The 22,431-nt window shown below is 32.7% G+C and overlaps 1 protein-coding gene across 5 annotated transcripts in view; it reads left to right on the top strand.

Annotated features, from left to right (window-relative positions):
• LOC129799676 (forkhead box protein O) overlaps positions 1-22,431 on the top strand; it is a 187,485-nt gene that overhangs the window by 139,076 nt on the left and 25,978 nt on the right. For all 5 annotated transcript variants that reach the window (XR_008751532.1, XM_055843798.1, XM_055843797.1 and 2 more), the window contains exons 4-8: positions 15,431-15,644; positions 15,725-15,815; positions 18,585-18,842; positions 19,747-19,918; positions 19,980-20,148. Coding sequence is in view for 4 of the 5 variants with exons in the window: in XM_055843798.1 (XP_055699773.1) it covers positions 15,431-15,644; positions 15,725-15,815; positions 18,585-18,842; positions 19,747-19,918; positions 19,980-20,148 (904 nt within the window). In the remaining variant the exon portion in view is untranslated. The remainder of the gene's footprint in view (positions 1-15,430; positions 15,645-15,724; positions 15,816-18,584; positions 18,843-19,746; positions 19,919-19,979; positions 20,149-22,431) is intronic.

A 22,431-nucleotide genomic window follows, 5' to 3' on the forward strand; every position in this document is an offset into this window, starting at 1 on the left:
AAAAAATAAATTTAGTATGAAATGCCTTCCGGTCATCTTTTAGACCAGAAAAATTTCATGTACTCAAAATTCACAGTGCTTTCTCAATCGTTTTGCATGTGTTTATTCCAGTTTTTTTCGTTTCCAAAATTCAATTGAACTAAATTGAATTTCTTGTGATCTTCAAAAGAAAAAGTGCTAAAGTTGTGAGATGAATATATCCAAAATTGTTGGGAAACAAGGGGATATGAATTTTGATTCCATGAAATTTTCTTGTCTTCAAAGTTGTACCGGACGGACTAATAAAAAACCAATTCAGCATACTTCTTAGATAAGAAAATTTCATGAAACTATGAAACCAAAATTCACATTCCCATCACTCTCAAACCTCTTGCATGCAATCAAAATCGGATTGAACTTAACTGAATTTGTTGTGATGTTGAAAAGAAGAAGAAGAAGAAGAAGAGTCCGAAAGACAGACATACACGGAACGTTTGATAAAGAAAAAGGTAACGTGAATTTCGGTTTCATTAAGTTTTCCTGGATCTATAAGGAATGCTGAAGCCATAAAAAAATTAAATTAGGTCAGGATAGAAAATTTAATCTAAATCTTAAATTCTTACTACAAATAAATAGGATGATAGGAACACCTATTGACACTTTAAGAACTCGTGTCGGGACCAATTGACACCCTAATCTGTAGGGGAAACTGGGGCAAAAATTCACAAAGTTCACAAATCGAAAAATTCAAAATTCAATATCTTCCAAGGTAAAAAAGATAGCGCAAGAATTTTTTTTTCTATAGATAGCCTCCATAGACCTTCTTCAATGTCGTAAGTTTCTTAGAATTCGAACAAGGAATTTAGAAAATAAATAATATCGAAATTTTTAGCCCTATTTTTGAAATATTTTCCTTGCCTAAGATAGCAATTATTACCTACTTATTTCCAAAATTGATGCACTGGTGAATAATATATAATGGAACTGGTGTGATGAGTTGATTATAAAAATTCCGGTGATCACCAGTGAGAATTTCTTCACCTCAAGACTAAAAACACCTTTTTAATCTTGCCCAGAGCTTTCGGTCCGGATATGGACCTTCTTCAGTGGTCAACTAAGACTATGTTTTTGTGATTTCTTGAGGATTCGTTCACTTTGTGGGAATTAAGGGTAAACATCACAGCAGGAAAAATCAGTTGGGAAGGTTTGTATGGGATAAATATTTACAATTTTCTAATTTTTTTAAAATTTTCTTTCTGCAAAGACTCTTTCAGTGACGTGTTTGGCGCTTTAAAAGTGAACTTTAGTGAACGAATCCTCAAAAAATCACAAAAACATAGTCTTAGTCGACCACTGAAGAAGGTCCATATCCGGACCGAAAGCTCTGGGCAAGATTAAAAAGGTGTTTTTAGTCTTGAGGTGAAGAAATTCTCACTGGTGATCACCGGAATTTTTATAATCAATGGTGAATATTTTCTAAATCATCTGGATTCTTTGGATACGAATCCGCTATCTATTTTAGAATTTCAAAAAGGTTCTTTTCTCCAGAAATCCTTTTATTAAAAATGGCCACTTGGGGTAAAAAGTAACAAAAGGTATAGAGCAAAAAGTAACAAAAAGCGAAGCAATTTATGATGTCTCACGGCGAAAATGGTACGAGTTATAACGAAAAGTGTCACTGATTAACCTTTTATTTATTTTTTTAACCATGGTTATTGGCATCTTGATCTTGCAAATACGTGTCAGTTCATCCATTAGCTTTGTCGAGTTAAGTAAGAGAAAAAACATATGAGCATCGACTTATCTAGACTTGGACTTCGCATTAAGTGTAAAATGTTTCCTGGTTCTATTGTAGTCATTTAGTATTTATTTATTAGGTAATTCTTCCTTAATCGAAAAAGAAATATTGTCATAGGGCAGTAATTATCATAAAGTAATTTATTGTTATCAGTCTGTTATTAATCTTTATTCATAAGCTCTGATAGTATTTTGTACTTGACTTTACCGCAAGGTTTTAAAAGAATTTATTGATCTCATTGATCTTCAATATATTAGACTGATTTAAATCGAAAAAAGAAAGTTCGTTTTAAGGTTATTTGATAAGACAATGGTAAAATACAATAAATAAATTCTAACTTAAAAATTACCGAGAATATCCATGAATCTTACTCTAGATTTTTTCCGTTTATTGTAGGGGAATGTAGGCATGGTTCGCACAGAGTGAACCTTCAAACGATGCGAATTTTCTCTTTGTTTGCAAAGAGTTGACTTACCATTTCTCATCTCGTTTCATGAGCTTAATAATTATCTATTTTATGGCTAAGAAATGACGAACTAACTCTTTGCAAACAAAGAGTAAATTTGCGTTGTTTGAAGGTTCACTCTGTGCGAACCATGCCAACATTCCCCTAAAGTTTCCAATAAATTGAACAATTAGAAAATATTCATATTCAAAACTGACCAAATGTCCCATATGTTTGTTTTGGGATATTTAGCATTATTAAACATGGGATTTTTGTTGTATTTACGCGGGAATATTTACAAATAAAATATTGGAAAAGTTCATAAAAGGTCCAAAACAACCATGGACTAAATACCACTAAATTTGGTCCTGTAGTATTAACCGCCAAAAGTGGGAGTTGGTGATTTTATTGTTATTTAAATTGGGTACGTGCTGAAGCCCTATGCATGGCTTTTTTGGTCCTTTTTGGCTCCCAACAATTGTTGCGCCTCTTTGTTCTTTCTGTTTATGCTCACTTTGCAGCATTAAAATTTGTTTCATGCTCCCGATAAAAATTCAATTTGACTGTGATTGTGTTTCAATGGTGTTCACTTGTGAAATTTTAAAGTTTTCTTCCCTTAAATGTTGAATAGAACACATCCCACACCAAAGAGGAACTTTTTCTTGGGGGTTAAATGTGGAAAAATCGAGGAGAAGGTTTGGGAGGACACGAAAGAGTGGTTCTGAGTTTTCCACACGCCAAACCAATACTGACAGATTGCATGTTCAGCATCCGTACTGCAAATACATAATACCTAGTCCTATATATATGTTGCAACAAGATGTGGAAGAAATGGTGGAAAATTGTAAGTGAAGTCAAAATTTAGCGAAGCTCCTCCAGCCAAAACTATTGTGGGTGGTAAATAGAAAGAATGACTGTAGTACAGGGATTGTATGTGTATAACATTTTTACCGATTTGTCGTCACATTGGCGCCTCGTGTCCTCAGTGGTTCCATCCAACTGTCGGTGAGGCAAAGTCTTCTGCACAAAGTCAGAGGAGTGAAACATACTTCGAATGTGAATTTCCGCTTTTCCCATTTTCATCCCGCACCATCGTTGCGCGTTTTTTCCCTGGCCCTGAACGGAAAAGTTCTGGAAATGAGCAACTTTCCAGCGAACGCGATGGCTGATAAAATTTATTGCATCAACTGAAATTTGAGGTAACTTTTTCGCTATCTAAGTCATATTGTTACACATTTTGTGTTAAAAGAAAGATTTTTATTGTTATACAATATCGATTAAACAATTTGATCAATTAGAGTTGGATTTTAGGAGTTTAATATAACTTTTACTACGGAAATTATAAAAAAATTTCTTGATAAATTTGGAGTACCATAACGTTACGATTCGATTTGACAAGTAATTAGTGATCAAATTTTTTAACGCATGTGTTGAGATTATTATAAAAATTTTTACTAAAATATGTGCAAATTTTATATTACAAGTGTACTTTTATGTGTTATATTTTATTTATTGATATGGCCAACCATTCCGAGTCTTCCCAAATTAAATGTTGTTACAATAACTTAATTCTGCGAAGTCATATTGGTATCTTCTTACTGTCTTACTAAACGTTAAAAATTCAAAAATTAAAATTGCAAGCATTATAAGCTTGGTGTGAAAATCCATTCGAAATACGGGATATAACGTATTTAAAAGCAATTCAAGTTTTCGTAGAGGTCTCAATCCTAAATATTCGATAGAAATATTTAGTTTTGAATTCAATCACAACTATAAAGTTTTTTTCTGACAATTTTTTGTTGATTTTTCACTGATCGAATATGAATTTCTACTGCCTAATCTTGATTTCATATTGAGGCTATTTACACCGCCGCATTAGATTGAGATTAAACTGTCCTAAAATCGGATTTTAGGACAATTCAGTCTCAAACTAATACGGGGGTGTAATTGGCCTCAATGAAACAGTTTATATTATCGTCTCACATTGAGTCTAAATTGTCCTAAAACACGATTTTGGGACAATTGAATCTCAATCTAATGCGGCGGTGTAAATGGCCTAATTGACTTAATTCGATTTTTCACAAACCTACCCTACAATTCTACAATAAGGTGTTTTAATTTCAAATCTTTAATTCGGTTTATAAGAGCAGATTCGTATTCATCGATCATCATCATCCTTAACCGCTTATCTCTATTGGGATCGCGGTCCAAGGGGTCCACGGACTTCCAGGTTAACAGACCATACCTGTCGATCTTCTGCCACTTCAGGAATATGGTCCTTAACGTGATTCAGTCACCTTGTCCTAGGTCTGTCTCGAGGTCGAGACTCTTCTACAATCGCTTTCATAGCTTTTCTGGGAAATTTTTCTATTGATCGAGGAAGATCTTAAATTTAAAACTCGATTTTCTGAAATACTACTAAACATCTTGAGATTACCTTGTGACATAAATCTTTAAGAGTCTAAAAACACGGAATAAACATTTTTTTACATTTTTTTAAACTTCACTATTTGTCTATTTTGACTCTAAATTATGACTCAAAGAGACCGAGAATGTAATTAAATTTTAAAGTTTTCTCAAAACCGAAAAGAAATAATTTTTCTAAATTTATTTTTGGATGTTCATTAGGTATTTGCTTCTTAGTGGACATTTAATATTTCGAACTTTGGAGTTTTAATCTAAGCCCTCAATATGTCAAGTGGTAGTAGAATACTCGCTCTATGATGCAAGTGTCCCGGGTTCGAATCCCCATTAGGTCACCGGGAATTTTTCTGGCGTTAATTGTGTTCGGATTGCATCCAGTGAGTTGCACTGCACTTGATTCCATGGGCATGGGACTGACAACCTCATCCCGTACAAGAAAAAATAATAATGCATGTCTAGTCTAGAAATCCCCTTGCGAGAAGGCCTTGTTCACTAATGGAATGTTGTGCCAGCATTATTATTAGTTTTATGCCCAGCGCACAATATTTTCTGTTTTGTAAACATGTTTAGAAATTTAGAAAAGCAAAATATGTTGCCGGAATAGGCAACACTACCTCACCGGAGAGACGATTACGAAGTATATACTTTTTTACGCGAAATACAGGATCCAGCTGGTAAATATTACCCGAAATTTAAAAATTAATTCACCATTAACATAAACAGAAACAATCTTTAATGAAAACTAATCAATGTTTATGAAAAACACCGAAAGAAACCTTCTGCACTTCACCACAAATCACAAGACTGCTAGAAATACAAGAGATCTGTCACATTTGTAAGACTCTTTCCACACTGGGTTTTCACAACAAAATTTAAATTCAATTTATACCTAAAATTTAACGGTCTTCGTGTTAATACATCCTAAAATGAATAAATATTTAAAAGCAAAATGAATTCATTGACTATTCAAAGATTACATACATAATTTTAATTAATTTATTTGCAAGGCCGAAATTACACTCAAAATGGCCGAAATTAGAAGCTGGCCGAAATTTGGCACACTCCCCCTATATACTGTTTCGTTTTTATACGTGGGATCAACATTGTAATTTATAACGTAACCACAATTTCTGAAGAAAGGGAAAGGGGTTTCCGTGCTCTTAAGTTCGTTGCGTCACACGTCGACAATTTAGTGCTTCGTGAGAGTATTTTCACACCCTTTCCCTCAAGAGAGTTGTAACCTTTGAACGCTGCTCCTCTTAGTGCGATTTACAGCAATAAATATTCATAGCTGGTGACTTTAACTTGTATTTACGGAAACAAGACAATTTGGTAAATTTGCCAATTTCCTTTGAGCAATTCACACGACAATGGGACGTACTTTCGCGGGAGCCATTCAATTACAAAACTGGGGAGTTTTGTACAAAGAGGGTGATTGTGTCTAGACGAAGGATGGCAGAATCGGTGAAATTGATACAAATGATTGCAAATGATGCTAATGATATTTTCCAGGGGTTCACAGTAGGAGATTCTTCTCTGGCTGCAAGAAAAAAAAATTCATCATCGAATTTCCAAATCATTTACCAAAGAATACGAATAGTTGGGGAGTTGCTTGTGATATTCAAATCACTTTTCCTATGGTTTTTCTTCCAACACATATGAGTATAATGTGATGCTTTTACTTATTTCTCTGACTTTTTTTTTGGGTACAAATAATAAAAAATCATGTAATTTAATTTAGCTAAGTAACCAATAATTGCCAAAGTTTCCAATTTTATTTCCCATTCCTTTACCCACTGGTGAACACAATAAACGTTCAATGGCACAGTTTTGACTACTTTGAAGAAATAAGGGAGAAATTCTCGGTATTACATTTATTTGTTTCTGGTCCAAAATATCATAGTCATTGGGCGGTTTTTTCGGTAATTTTGACTGTGATTCTCTCGTAATCCCAGCTTTAGTGATGCTGTGGTTCGGTCAACCATCTCCAATTGGTCTTATATTTACAGGGTAGATGGTTTCCAGTCTCCAAAATCTAATCTGCCCATCACGTCAGTGGAAAGTATAATCTCTGTGGATTGAAAATATACATAAAATAACACGTTTTTAAAATTTTGTTCTAAATCGTTTTGGAAAATATGACTTTGAATTATTTAAAAATAGTTATTTTTTATGTCACATGCAGCAATTTTTGCTCTAGATTTACTAGAATAAGGTCGGAGAACTATGTAATACCTTAAGATCCCGTTTATATTCACATTTTATTAACTTCTTAACAATTTCTTCACCATAAGCTAAACATACAATGACAGAAACATATATTTTTAGCCGTCCGGCCGTGTAGTATTTTAAGAAAATTAGAATGTTTGATAAATCGATTAAAAATCCAAAATTTTGCCCTATTTTTATGTTCGTAAACTGACCGTATGATGATTATATACGTGAACTTTTACTTAAATCCCTTCTCAAATAATACTGCATTTATTTACGAACTATTTTTGAAATGAAATATTTTGAATGCAATAAATTTCATTTTTTTAAATTACTAAATAATGTTCTAATTTAGAGGATTATTGAGGTATAACCACTTATAATTTTGTTTGAGAAAGAACTATTTTGGAACATTTTAAAAATTTTGAACTTCTTTTATACTACTTTGAAAAGGAACGGATTACAAAACTGATTTTAAATTGGTCGTAACTACGACGTAGTTGTAAACACATTCGGGACCTCCTTGGCCTTTTCGAAACTTTAAGGAAACCATGGTGTGCATGAAAATCCGGTAAATGGTTTTCAAAATTAAACATGTTAAGTTAAACTCTATTTAAATGAATTTCCAGAAACCGAATAAATATACGAAAAAATTCTAATACTTTTGTTTTAGCATTTTTCGTAATTTTTTCTTATTTCTTAAAAAACAAAAAAAGTAATAAAATATAGAACGACTAATAGTCTAAAATAATTTTCGTTTTGAGATTTTTTTTTCATTTTGTATTAATTATGTTCCGTTTTATATCTTGACCAATTTGGTGGATCAGACCAAAGACTAAAGAATTGCTAAGAACACATGAATATTTAATTTTTAATATTCTAGATTATTCTTATTTTTGGAAATGGTAGGTTTGCTTTAGATCGGTTCTTATACCTATTTTTTCATATATTTCCATATAATTTTGTAAACCGCATTTACAACTTTTTTCTGGATTTAGTTTTTTTTAAAGTTATTTGGGCCGTTTTATTGTCCCAAAAATGTGTATTGTCGAAAGTATCGCATGTTTAAAATTATCCCACGCTTCTCTATGAACAAATAGTCGAAAATTATATTCTTAAATTTAAATAGATATTTCCACAATCTTTTTAACCCTTTAAGGACGACTGGAACACCGATGTTCCTGAAAGAAAATGATTTCTCCTGACTAGCTTAAGTTATTTCTGTCAAATGTTTGTATGTAATCATAAAGTAGAACATTGTAGGAATCTAGAATATTTTTGCAAATCCCAACTATTTGCTATACAGTAAAGTTTTAAGCTCGAAAGTGACGAATTTTCAAATTACGTTATTGATGAATGATTTTTATTATTTTTTATATTTACAATTTTATTAGCAAAAACTTATTGGTATTAGAAACTGCAAAAACTATACATAATATATTTAATAAAACTGGAAATTTATCAGTCATTAATGTTTCCAGAAATATTATTTAAGTTTTTGGGTTATTTTTGTCCCTATCATCCATAGAGGCAAAAATATATTGAATCACATTGAGTTGAACTTTCTAAGGATATATTTAAGACGTTTCACAAGTCTTGTTAATCGGTTTCATTTTTATTGTTGATTTTTGGTCAGTAAAAAGTGTCTCGTCTTTAAAGGATTAAGGGCAGAATTACATTGACAGTAAAATGCTCACCGTATTTCGTTAATTAACGCATTTTCATTGCGATTCTTACGCAAATTCTCGATTACCGTATTGCCTTATCTCATACTCGGTGGCACTAGGTGAAAATAATATAAGCTCACCGTTAATCGAATTTTCTTTTTATTTCTTCAATTTTCTTATATTATTTCCACCTAGTGCCACCGAGTATGAGATAAGGTAATACGGTAATGGAAATTTGCATAAGAATTGTAATGAAAATGCGTAAATTAGCGAAATACGGTGAGGCTACAGCGAGCATTTTATTGTCAATGTGATTATTGTCAATCATTCAAGTTTGTTCACAAACCACATGTTCATCTCAAGAATCCTAACTCAGATAAGCTAAAGCAAGCTTATCAATAGATTTTTCTTATGATTTTCGCTTACTCCAAATATTTTCACTTTAAATGGTACAGAGAGATATTCCTTTCGTCCAAATCATTTCCCATAAATTCCAATTGGAGCGTATGTAATCAATAAAAATATGTAACTTATAAAATTTATTAACTTTAACTGATTTAACGTGATTGTGTGCAATTTGTGAGATAAGCATTTATCAGGGGATGATATTGAAATGTGAATAAATCAATTTTATTGGCAATTTTCTGGGTTGGAGAAATTCTGCCTTCTTGGGATTCAATTGGATTCAATGCCAAAGGAGATAGAATGAGATATATGTATAATTGTGTGGCCAAAATATGCGTTACATCCCTCCTAAAGACATCATGTATTGCCTCCTGGCAAATTCGAAGGACATGCAATTTTTCATCGATGACAAAACTTTTGCTGTCCATGCAAGAAGTTGAGTGTTAAGTTGAAATATGACGGTTGAAATAAGACACTATAGCTTTTTGCCAAGTGTAAGATTTACGATTATTTATGATTTCATGTTGAAAAATGGCACATTTTTTTACAATTCAATCGTCATCTCACATTTCTCACTTTATTCTTTTGTACCATTCTTCATGAATGTGATCATCCAAAGTACTAAGCCAAGAAGTTGTCTTACAACACATATGAAATTTTTGATACACTTTATGCGGAAGAAATTTCAGAAAGTGGATGAATCAGTTCTGGCAACTTACAGCAACCATATACATATATTTTGCGAAAATTGTTTCAAGCAAATGGATGAGTTGTAAAAAGTTTCGTAGTAAAATATATCCATACATTGAGGGTAAAGTCGTAAGTACTACAGATAGTCGTAATCATAAGACAGCGGACGCAATTTTACGCATCTTCATGACATTGTTTGCATAAAAATCCAGCACTTACGAACCAACTGACAATGATATCCCGTGTCAAACGTATAGGAAGATTTTAACTTTTCCTTTTCAATTCTCAACATTACGTATGTTTCAATAAAATTTTGTTACATCCATGAGAAAGTTTCTCAGAAAATACCATGAGATTGGGGCAAGGAGTTTCGCTTTGGGATGGGAAAGGGGCTGTTTTCATTTGTGTCCCATTGAATTATTCGACAAAGAGAAATGACAGTGGAAAACTGCTGTATTTCCACATTTTTATACAGTTTGACCGGAAATTCGTATTGTGAGAATAAGAATGTTGTTTCTATTCTTCAGGATACTTTTTCAATTTAATCTTTCCTTTCGCACTGGGAGGCATCAATTTATAATTCAATGACTGATAATATTCTCTTTCGACCCAACTGAAATTGTTTTAACAAACTTTATGGACTGACAAATTTATGAAAAATCTGAAAAATGGTTTTTGCATTATTTATAAGTAAGAAAATAAAAGATCTTTATCAGAGAAAACCAATTAGCTTTTAAAAGCTAGTTTAAAGATTTACGCTTTGAAGTTTTATTACAGATTTTATGAGATGTTCAGTAAATATTAAATTTTAAATTTTAAATAATAAATTTTAAATATTTGAAAGTAGTTAGAAATCATTAAATTATTAGAAATTTACTTACAACATTTTAAAAAATTGGTTAAATAGTTCCACCAGCCGAGTTTAGGGCACTTTACCTTGTTTTATTGACAAAAAAATATTTAATTAGCATTAAATTAGTAATAATTTTTGATGAAATTTATTAATTAGTACATAATAATTTTATTTTTTCATCTATTGGTTCATGATATTTTAGAAGTACTAATATTCCAATTTTTAATATCCTTATTAATGTCGAAGGAACACACAGGGTACACTTGCTGATATTAAATTTTATATTAAAATTTATTTAATGTATATAATAAAAAAAGTAGGGGGAAGTGGGGCACCTTTGAAATTGGTATTTTTCACCTATTTTTAAATAAAATTAAGCCTTATCGTGATATAATTTAGCTTCTCAATCTGTTTGTGCAGCTAAATTATATCACGATAAGACTCAATTTTATTCCAAAATAGGTGAAAAATCCCAATTTCAAAGGTGCCCCACTTTCAAAGGTGCCCCACTTCCCCCTAATATGACGCGTTTTACTTAAGCTACTTTTTCCTAGAAAGACAGATTTTCATTCAAGTTTGACAAAGAATGTCAAACGGTCACGACATAAGTTCCTAATGAGCCAATAAGGCCAATAGGTGTTCCTTTCACACTACTTAAATTAATTATTCATATTTCCAAGTTTTTCCATTAAACTTGTCCAGTTTAATTCAAATATTAATTTTATTAGAACAGTCTCTTATTTGATGAATTATTTTAATTAAATACTATCTCCCTAAAATACTAACTCGAAAGAGCTGTCGTAAAAATTCAATTTTAAAGCATTCAAATGGCAAATGCTATTTAAAATTCTGTGAATATTTTTGGGAATTCCCACTTAAAATTCCTGCAATTTATCTACTTTTCTAAATTCCAAACATTTCTCCATGAAGCCTTTTAACACCGTTGGTTAGTGACTAAATTTAGAATGATGTACTGTGAGTTATTAATAAGAAATTCAATGCATATGTGTGTTATATTCTATTTAGCTCCAATTAACGACAATTTCGACTTTCATCGCATGATCGATAGTAGAGTAATTTACATAATAAGAAGCAGGCACGAAAGAGTAAATTTCTGCGGTCATCGACGAAAATCGTTCAAGAGCACTTCCAAAGTGATTCATGCATTTTTAAGTAGGAGACTTTAGAAGGCAGGAAATTGATAATATCGCGGACTCTTCCCTTGATAATGACCAGTGGGACTCAATGAAAAATTAAAAAAAGTAATTAGGTTAGTTGAATTGGAGACAATTGTCTCTCCCAGGAAGAAAATGGTAATTTAATATTGCATTATACAGTGCTAGAAGGTTTCTCAATTATTCAATTGAATTATGTTCAAAAAAAGACAGGAAGTTTGTGAGGTGGAAAGATGAATTCAAATTTAAGGAAGTTCGGTCAGAACTATTTACAAAGTCCTTAATATGAAAAAGTTTGACCTGTATGTCACACTATACTTCTTGGTAGGTTTTAGGATGACAATTTTGCAAGAAAAATTTACGATGATGGGGGTGAAGGAGATAAAACTTATTGAATATTCAAAGGTTGAGTTTCTGAAATTTCTTCCTGAATTGTGTTTGGAGGCAATCAAATAAAATACTCTAAAAGTTTGAAATAAAAGTTTCTTGGCATTTTATCTTGTTGTACCATATTTTCTCCCTCTCACTCATTTGGTACGAGATTAGAACATTTTTCACGATGGATGAAACATAATAAAAAGAATGGAATTTATCGTATTCTCCTTGATGACTTCTTTTCATTTTTCCACAAATACCTTCCACTTTAGAGAAGCGCCACAAGTTGTCTGTCGACTGGATTAATAATGTTTCTAAAGGAGGAAAAACTATGTTCAGAGTGAAAGTTTTGTCTTCACCATGAGGTTCTTTTAGATGAAAATAATTCTCTACCATCGAGAGAAAATTAAATTTTTTTTTGCCTCTCACAAAAGTCCATGAAGTATTTCACAAAGTTCTTCGTGCTTTTGGGGAAGAAAAAACGAAAGATGATGAAAGATATTATCATTGACGGAGGAAGGTAGAAAAGATTGTCGCCTCATTAATTCGAGAAGTGCAATATCTCCATTCTTTTTGGGCTGAGAATAATATCAAAGAGTTAAGAATAAGTTTGAAATATTAAACTCGAAAGGCTTATTTCAATTACAGTTTAAAGAGATATCTCTTTATGGTTTTGGTACTAGCGGAGATAGTACATTAGAAGAGTTTGATTTGTATTTTATTTTGCATAATAAATTGTGGATTTTAAATATTTAATACAGATGTTTTCTTTCTAATTTTAAAAATTATTTGAAGTTATATATCCTCAGCTTGGAAGACTTCAATACGAAGTTCATTTTCTCTACAATGAACGAATAAAGATCTTTAAACCGTTAACTTTTTTTTTCAAATTTTGTTTTTCGAAATACAAATCTCCCACTTTCCTTTACTTTAGTACACTTTTACTTGTCTTCTAAGCAAACAATCTTTACTGAAATATGCACATACTTTATTTTGAAAATATTTTGAAATAGTGCCAGAATGGAGTCATTACTTATAAAAGTTATACACTTAAGCGTTCGTCAGACTAGAGGTTTAGCCTAGTTCCCGAAGGTCTCAAAATCCTGAATAGCGAGTAATTTCACTGCTTTTTGAGAACCTAATACGCATACGTCACTTATCTTTAATAATGCAGTCCTACGTTAAATTTTTCCAAATAATCGTAATTGATAAGAAATTAAACCAGTTAATCTATATGGCTAAGTCTTAGGTCTGAAGCCCGTATTATGGACAGCGTGCAAAAGACTCTGAAGTTCTTACTGAAAATTGATTTCGAAATATCAAAAAATTATCAGTTTATGATGTATTTAACAATTTTGTGGTTTTTCAAAATTTCTTTTAGATAACAATTTAAGATTTTTGTGAGATGTCCATAAGTGTATAACGTCCATAAGTGATGACTCCACTCTAATATCCAAAATATTTCGAAAATTTTCTAAATTAGAAAATTGAAAAGTTACAAGAATTTCTGTTATTTTCTGAAGTTCATGAGAACGATTTTGGAAAATCATACCCTGAGATAAATTTCGTACGAAGAACGGGCAGCATCTGATTTAATTTTTTTTTAATATTCATTATAGTGGAAATCTTAGTAGAGTGAATTTTGAATTATTTCCATTTGAACTGACTCATTTCCTATATTTTAAAAGTCTTAAGATATTATTGGGCACAATCTTGTCTAGCAATAGACCATTTAATATAATTTTCACAAAAATTGATTAAGTTATATTCTAATTTTTTTGTACTGACTGAGCTGTTTCTTGGTCTTTAAGATCCTTAAGCCAAAACTTCCTTAATTTTTTTTTGCCTATAAGACCTTTGGTTTATAAAAATATGGTTTAACTGTCTGTCCTATTTCTTTACGAGGAAAAATTTATATACAGATTGTATATTAAGGGTTAATTATACTCTCAAATTTAAAAAAAATCACCGCAAATGATTGTTGAGAAATTCTAAACCTTACAGAACTATTTAAATACTTAATATTAAAATTGGTTTAACCCTTTAAAGACCCGTAATTCTATGGAGAGAAAGTTATTTTCGGTTATTTGATTGATACATTGTACATCTAATAAAGTATTTGTATACTAAACATTGTTCAAAATGGAGGCAGGCAAAATCCCGAAAGCCAAAATCCCGAAAGCCAAAATCCCGAATGTTAAAAATCCTGAAAGGGATGAAATTTTATGGAGGATAATGTGTAGAATAATTTCCCAGTACACAGAAAATTTCCCTTTGCTTCCAGCAAGCGCGGGTGCAATCCTAGGAGCGGAATTAAGAATTAATATTTCGGGATTCTGGCTTTCGGGATTTGGCATTCAGGATTTTGACTTTCAGGATTTTGGTTTTCGGGGTTTTGACTGGGACTCGTTCAATATGGCAAAAATAGGCCAGTATATATCGAAAATCGAAATAAATATAAAATAATATTTTGCTCTCTAAATAGTCACTTTATGTCACATTGAATACCCGTTTGTCCATAAAGGGTTAAAGCATTTGGCCTAGGCTCGGATGTGAACTTGAAGAAGTCATAAGCGGTTCCAGATTGTTTTACTTCACAAAAATTTTTAATAAATTTTACATCTTAAATCTATAAATCGTTTTTGAATAACTTAACTTTAAATTAATATTAGAAGGGCTTATTGCTGTAGTTCTTTCGATCTTGTAAGTTGTAAGATCTTAATCTTAATAGTAAAAAATTGTTAGTTCTTGTTTAAGGATTCCTTGAAGTTCTGGTTTTAGTGAAGAGTTTTACAAAATTCAATAATAATTATTAGGACTAAATTTATTGAAGTAGTGCTCAAGATAGTTTATTTGCAAGAAAAAAACTAACCTGAAACACCTCAACCAAAATATAACATCGGATATCTTTACTTTACATCAAATAATTATGATTTTTTTCTTGTAAATAAAATAAAAATTTTAAAAAACCATAAATTTTCCATCATCTTTTCAATGTTTTTACTGTGAAATTGTCCAACTTTTATTGAATGGCAAGATTGCAGTTAAACTGAGTCATATTCTATTGAGTGGGATGACACAAAACCGTTAAAGGAGTTGAAAATCATGTCCTTCCCCTTTTAACGATAAATAAAAATAATAGTACCACCCTCGAAGTGTATTACTGAAGTTGCAGAAGAATAAATCACTTTATGGTGGCATAATAAAGACATTAAGTGAACTCTCCTGCGATTTTCTTTAAACACCCTGACACTTTGGAATGCTGATGATATCATGACAATATTCTTCCGCGACACTTTTATAGACCAGCAATTTCCTCTTTTACCCTAAATCTTCAAATAAGAATGTTTCTTACACAAGATAGATTTCTCACTGTTGTCCTTTTTTGTTTCTTCTCCCCTTTTGCAGAATTCAATTCGGCACAACTTGTCACTCCACAATCGATTTATGCGTGTCCAGAACGAAGGCACCGGTAAATCATCGTGGTGGATGCTGAATCCGGACGCAAAACCGGGGAAGTCGGTGCGACGACGAGCCGCCTCCATGGAGACATCCAAGTTCGAAAAGCGACGAGGTCGAGCAAAGAAGAGGGTGGAAGCTTTAAGGAATGCACAAGCTCTAGGTAAAAAGAATGGCATATAAGATGGAAAACTTTTCCACGGAATTGGAATAAATTGTGGTGGGTGAAATAAATCTTTCCAGGGGTTGCGGCTGTACTCAATGATGCCACCCCGTCGCCAAGTAGTAGTGTCAGTGAGGGTTTGGATCTCTTTCCCGATAGTCCTCTGCATAGGTAAGCATCGAATCTGTCACACTTTTTATCTATTCTCCAGGTATAGATGAAATTTGCACAAACTTTACCAAAATTTTTATATACTACATTCGTATACTTTTTCCTCTTGTACATGAAAGTAGCATATTGTTTCAAAATTCAGGAGAAATCAATTCTACAATGTCAAACTTTTAAACTGTTCAATAACTTGGTAAAATTAGCTGGTAGCTTAATAGAATTTCAGGATCATTCTTTTAGTAAAGTGATTCTGTTCCTGATTGACAATACTGAAAGACTTAATAACTGGCAAACCATATTAGTTATAATTTTTTAGTGAACAGAAATTTTTTAAGTAAATTATTAAATAAATATAAATACAGTAGGGGAAGGTGGTGCTATATTCAAGCTGAGGCTACGTTATAAACGCTATTAATTTAGAACTAAATTACATTACGATAAAGCCTTACTTCTTTTAGAAATATACGAAATATACCGTTTTCAATGTAGCCCTAGCTTCACTGTAGCCTTGCCTTCCCCCTACCTTAAAGAGATTATTCTCGCATCTGACAAGTCTGAATTTTACCTTAAGATAAAATTTACATTTTGAAACCTCACGCCTTATAGATTTGGAAAATTTTATGAAATCAAAATTCAGATTCTTTGTTTTTACTCAAAAATTTTGTATTATGTCTATCCAACTCTTTCACATTCAAAATTGAATTGGACTAAAGTGAATTTTGTTGTGATGTTCAAAAATAGAAAAAAGAGTGCGAGAGGTTGGGACAGACATAAGCAAAAAAAATTGCAAGTAATAGGGATGTAAATTTTAATTTCAAGAAATTTCAGGATTAAAGTCTTCTGCACATCTTTTAGATCTTTGTGATGTCAAAATCATTTACGACCATTTTTTGAAGTCAAAATTTACATATCTTTCTTTTCCAAAGTTTTTTCTTGCATCAATTTCACTCTTTTGCATCTTTTCTTTTTTTGAGCGTCAACGTATTCAATTCAGTGCAATCCAATTTTAGTAAGAATGAATAGGATAAACCTATAAAAAATTTGGGAAGGAAAGAATCTGAATTTTGACTTTATAAAATTTTCTAGATCTAAAAGTCAAGTCAAATTCTATATTTTTTTAAATAAAATCCAATAAACTTTTGTAAACTGTAATGGAAAGTGAAATTTGTAAAATTTATTAAAGTTATTTAATGTCTTTAAAATTTTAATATTATAATACGATTTACAACAATTTTACAATTTAATATAATTTCTTCAAAATCCAGTGCAGTATAAAATCTACCAAAATCCAATGGGGCCTTGTAAAGTTCTATAGAGCCTATAGAGCCTAATAAGACTTATAATATTATATTTTCTGAAATTTAGGCATACCATACTTTATCTAAATCAAGATCTAAATGCAACGTAATAAAAGCAGGGTGGAGTTATTACTTATGGATGTTATATACCTATTCTGGAGTATCCGATAGAAATCTTCAATTTTTACCTAATACGGATTTTGAAAAATCACAACATTTTTAATCAGATCATAAATTGGCAATTCTATGGTGTTTCAAAATCCGTTTTAGGTAAATTTGAAGATTTTTGCAAGCCGTCAATAAGTGTATAATGTCTGTAAGGTCTGTTGGATAATGAGCTGGAGTGATGAATATTCTATAGGGACACCTCCGGTAATCGCCAGTGGAAATTTATTTCACCTTAAGTAGAAAAACAAATTTTCTGTCTTGCCCAGAGCTTTCGGTCCGGTTGTGGACCTTCTTCAGTGGTCGATTAGACTATGTTTTTTGATTTCCTGAAGTTCGTTACTTTTGGAAAAATAGAGGATCATCACCTGCAGTAATCACTTGGGAAGGTTTTAACTAATAGATAATTATTTTTCTTGCTACTTTTCTAAATTTTTTGTTTTGCAATTGTGGATTTGATGTGATTTGATTAGGCGCTTTCTCTGACTACTTTTCATTGTTTCATCTATGAATGAAATGAATGAATGAAATGAATCGAGGATGAAACAATGAAGAGTAGTCAGAGAAAGCGCCTAATCAAAGCACATCAAAGCCACAATTGCAAAAAAGAAAATTTAGAAAAGTAGCAAGAAAACTAAATATCTTATTAGTTAAAACCTTCCCAAGTGATTACTGCTGATTACTGCAAAAAAACATAGTCTAGTCGACCACTGAAGAAGGTCCTCATCCGGACCGAAAGCTCTGGGAATAACAAAAAATTTGTTTTTCTACTTGAGGTGAAATAAATTTCTACTGGTGATTACCGGAGGTGTCCCCATAGAATATAAGGTCTGTAATTGACGACTGCATCCTACCTTTTTTTAAATTGGTTTAAAGTATGTTTTATTTGGAAAGTACTTAGAATTCTCCCGTGTACTATAAACTGTTATTGAAGGATCACACATTCGTAACATTAACCGAATCTATTACAATTATTCAAAATAGTTTTAAAAAATCTTTTCTTCCACTTCTTTTAAATTTGTAGAATTGATTTCTTAAGCCATAGAATTTCTGGCTTTCGATGTTGTTCAGTATTATAACTAGTTAAATTTCATTCAACTTAGCATTAGTCCAGTTATTATTTTGCAATGCAAATTTATATTTCTTTAAGATTGATTTAATTTTATTTAATTTTCTTTTATTTTACGCTCAACCCACAACCACTTAACTCGCAATAAATTAAAAAAAAAAATAAATTCTGAAACTTGTGAACCAATACGAAACCACAAAAAATGATCTTGGACCTGTTGGGCAAAATGCATGATATCAGTGGAGGTTTTCAATTGTCTCCTGATTTCCGGCAACGTGCCTCATCAAATGCAAGCTCATGCGGCCGCTTAAGTCCAATCCCGGCTGTCCTGGGCATTGAACCTGACTGGGGCTATCCGCAGGATGATTTTGCCCCGACCACAACGACCAGTACAACTGCTGCCACAACTACGGCCCAGCAGCAGGGCTCAGCTCAGCTGGATCAATTGGCTGGCTCCCTGGCCGATGATCTCACGTTACAATCTGAATTTATGCAAGGGTCAGTATTCCACTTCAAAACCACATACAACACTAAGAAATCATCTTTGTTTGCCATTTCCTCTCTCGACATTTTTCACCACTTTCCCTCCATATGCTGTCTTAGTGTTTTCTCAAATAAATCATCTGTTTTGACACAAGCACGCAACTTGGGCGAGATGCTGAAGATACGGGAATATCTCGCTCCTCTGGCAAATTACCAGGCCAAGTCATTTACACTGGTCTGACCACCAAATGGGCGTGAATGAGAGTAAAATTGTATCAATGGTTTAATTGATACTCACTCTGGCGAACACTGCAAATATTTACTTAGATTGGTTGGATTGTTCTCAATGGGTTTTGGCGCAAATAAAAATGAGAGAGAGAGACAATTTGTGGGGAAATTGTGCACAAAATTGGCATGAAATTTCAAATAATGCAGATAAAATTGCCAAATATCTAGGGTTATAGTGGTACAAAAAAAAAGATTAACCAGTAACTGATTCATTAAATTGACCAGAAAATTCCAATGAGAACTCACTAAATAATTTCACTGTAATTATTGATATTACCTGATGAAAATTTAATTTTATGACACGATTTACCACAAAAGCTTTGTAATTTTAATTTCATTTTCCACTTTATTATACAGTAGTTTAATGCACGATTTTTTTTCGTTGAATTTTATTATTAATGGGAAAATTTTATTGCAACAGATGATGATTAGCATTTAGAGTTTTTTCAATAAACAGCATGTGTTTTTTGCATCTTTTTTGGAATGATTCAATTACGAAATATTTAAATAAAATACTCAATTTCTGAAAGAAAAAAAATAAACCTAGAAATCTTGTGGATTTTGAGATTTTGTGACAGGAAAATATTATCACGGTCCTTTTTTCTTTCAACTGATCATACGGCTGGAGTAGGTTCAATACAGCAACCACGCAGCTTCACAATCAACCACCGCCGCCCTATCAGGCAACCCAGTCATATGCCCTGCATGCAACAGTCGCCCAAACCTACGGAATGCACCAGAATCAGTGTCCAATTCACAGGATGCAGCCATGTTCGTGTATGCATCACAACAACACGAGGGAGGTAGGTTGACCGCTTGACTACAACTTTATTGCGAGTGTTGATGGTTATTTTACCATTGCAGAGCATGTCACCGGCTTCAGGAACGGGTATGTCACCTTCCTATCCGCACAGTGAACCCTCGCCAGACCCAATGGGAAGCTACAATTCAGTGATCATAGGTTCAAGAGTAGCGCAAAGGCCATCATCGAGTAGTCCACCGCTTACACCTCAGACAATTCCCATCAACAATGGTGAGTTGCACATTGATATGGTTAGTTAACTATTTAGCAGCAATGATTTATCTTTCATCTCCCATAAAAAAAATTATTGGAATTAACAAAACTCTTAAGATTATTAGCAAGTTTTAATTGAAACGAAAATACCGCAAAACGACTCTGAAAGAAAACAGAATATGCTTTTCTAGAAGATTGAGAGAATAAAACTCTTTTCTAACACTTAGTAAGGAATAATAATTTGAAAATAAGTGTGAGATGGGGTTTGCGATGCGAGAATGCACAAAACTAGTTCTCCCCAACGGAGAGCTTTAGGTCCCAGATTTCATCGAGCGGTTTCACCGGGCAGATTACCGGTTGGTTCATGGTTAGCGAACGGTTCTACCAGTTGATTCTACTGATTCTCCTAATGGAGAACTTTACGGTTTAGATTCCACCGGGTGGGCTACCTAATGGTTACACAAGACAGGTTATCGAATAGTTCATGGGATGGTTCCACCGAACGATTCTACCAGATGGTTTACGGAAGCTTGGCAGTATCACTCATAGGAGTGCTTAAAAGCTTAAATTGAAACTGTCAGTTGGTGACAGTTGTTTAACCCTATAAGGACGATTGAAACACCGGTGTCTTATAAAGAAAATAATTTTTCCTAACTACCTAAAATTATTTTTTTCTTATGTTTGTACGTATTTGCAAAGTAGAAGGTTGGAGAAATCTAGGATATTTCTTGCAAGTCTCCAGCTTTTTGCTATGTAGTAAATTTTTAACCTAATAAATTACGAATTTTTAAATTCTCATATTGAAAATTTATTTTAATTATTTTTTATACTTCCAATTTTTTTTTTAACCAAAACCGTTTTAGAACAATAAACTACAATATTCAAACATAATATTTTTCATTAGAGTGAAAATGATCTATCATTGGTATCGTCAGAAAAATTACTTAAATTTTTTTTGAATATTTTCGTCCCTATCGTTCGTAGACGCAAAAAATACACAGAATCAGACTCTGTTGGCTTTTCGAAGGTTAGATGAAAGACGTTTCACACGTTTTGTTTATCGGTTTAATTTTTATTGCTTATTTTCGGACAGCGAAAACTGTCTCGTCGTTAAAGGGTTAAGCTTGCAATTTTTCGGTCATGATAGGCCTAGGGCCTGAGACCTGGGTGTAGAGAGGGATGGGTGGGGATATAAAAGAAGACGGTTCTACTGGACGGTTCCACCGGACCATTCTACCATACGGTTCCTGGGAACGTTTTTCCATCAGTTGGTCAACTTAATGATTCAATTGGACCAGACGTGTGCCAGAACCGTTTGAAACTGAACAAACGTCAATTGAAACTTTTACGTCAATGCACAAAACGCTACCTGAACAAATGTATTTTGACGTTTATTCGGTTTCAACGATTCCTGCACACCTCTGAATTGGACGGTTTTACTAGATGGTTCCACCAAACAGTTCTTCGTATCGTACGGTGTCATCAGAGAGTTCCACTTGATGATAGCACCACATGGTCACCGTATAGTTCCATCACATGATTCTACCAAATGGGCTGACAAACGGTTGTATTGTCCGGTTTTACCTATTGTCAGTATTCTATTGTCAGCTCCACTAGACGGTATCGCTGGGCAGGTCTATTTGATTGTTTACCTAGATGGTCCAACAGATGTTTTCGCTAGACGGTTCCCCCGTTCCACCGGACCGTGTTGATAAGCATTTTCAGATACGCAAATTCAAAATTGGCCATAAGGTCATGCGATAGCACAAAAATTCAAAATGATTCTACTCAAAATCCGTATTGTAGAAGTTGATCAAGCTTTAAAGCAGTGTAGTGCCAAAATAAATTTAAATTTTTTTTAAGTGTTTTTTTATGCTTGTTTCTTCGAGAATTTTGTATAATTTCCTGTCATACCCTGGGATCTATTCTACAATGAACATTTCCAATTTCAGTATTTTCTATTCGAAAGAAGAGCGTTTAGAGTAGAAGATTAAAGATTCTTTAATTTTTGTTAGATTACCGGTTTTCGGGTCTTAGGTTTACCTTTAGACAAAACTTTTGGTGAAATTTATGCTTTAAGCACTGAATACTAAGCGAAATCTGTCAAATTAAACATAAAACATTGCAAATGCTTGTTATCTGGAAAATCAAGACCCGAGGGATCTGTGCTAAATATCTATTCTGATAACCGTTTAGAGATATTACAATATTAACAAAATTTAAAGTTTCATTGTTAGAATAAACTCTGTATAGTAAAAAAGTATGAATTACTTTGTGTCATATCCGAGCTTCCATTTGAGG

Source organism: Phlebotomus papatasi, chromosome 1 (assembly GCF_024763615.1).
Source record: "Phlebotomus papatasi isolate M1 chromosome 1, Ppap_2.1, whole genome shotgun sequence".
NCBI classification, from domain to species: Eukaryota; Metazoa; Arthropoda; class Insecta; order Diptera; family Psychodidae; genus Phlebotomus; species Phlebotomus papatasi.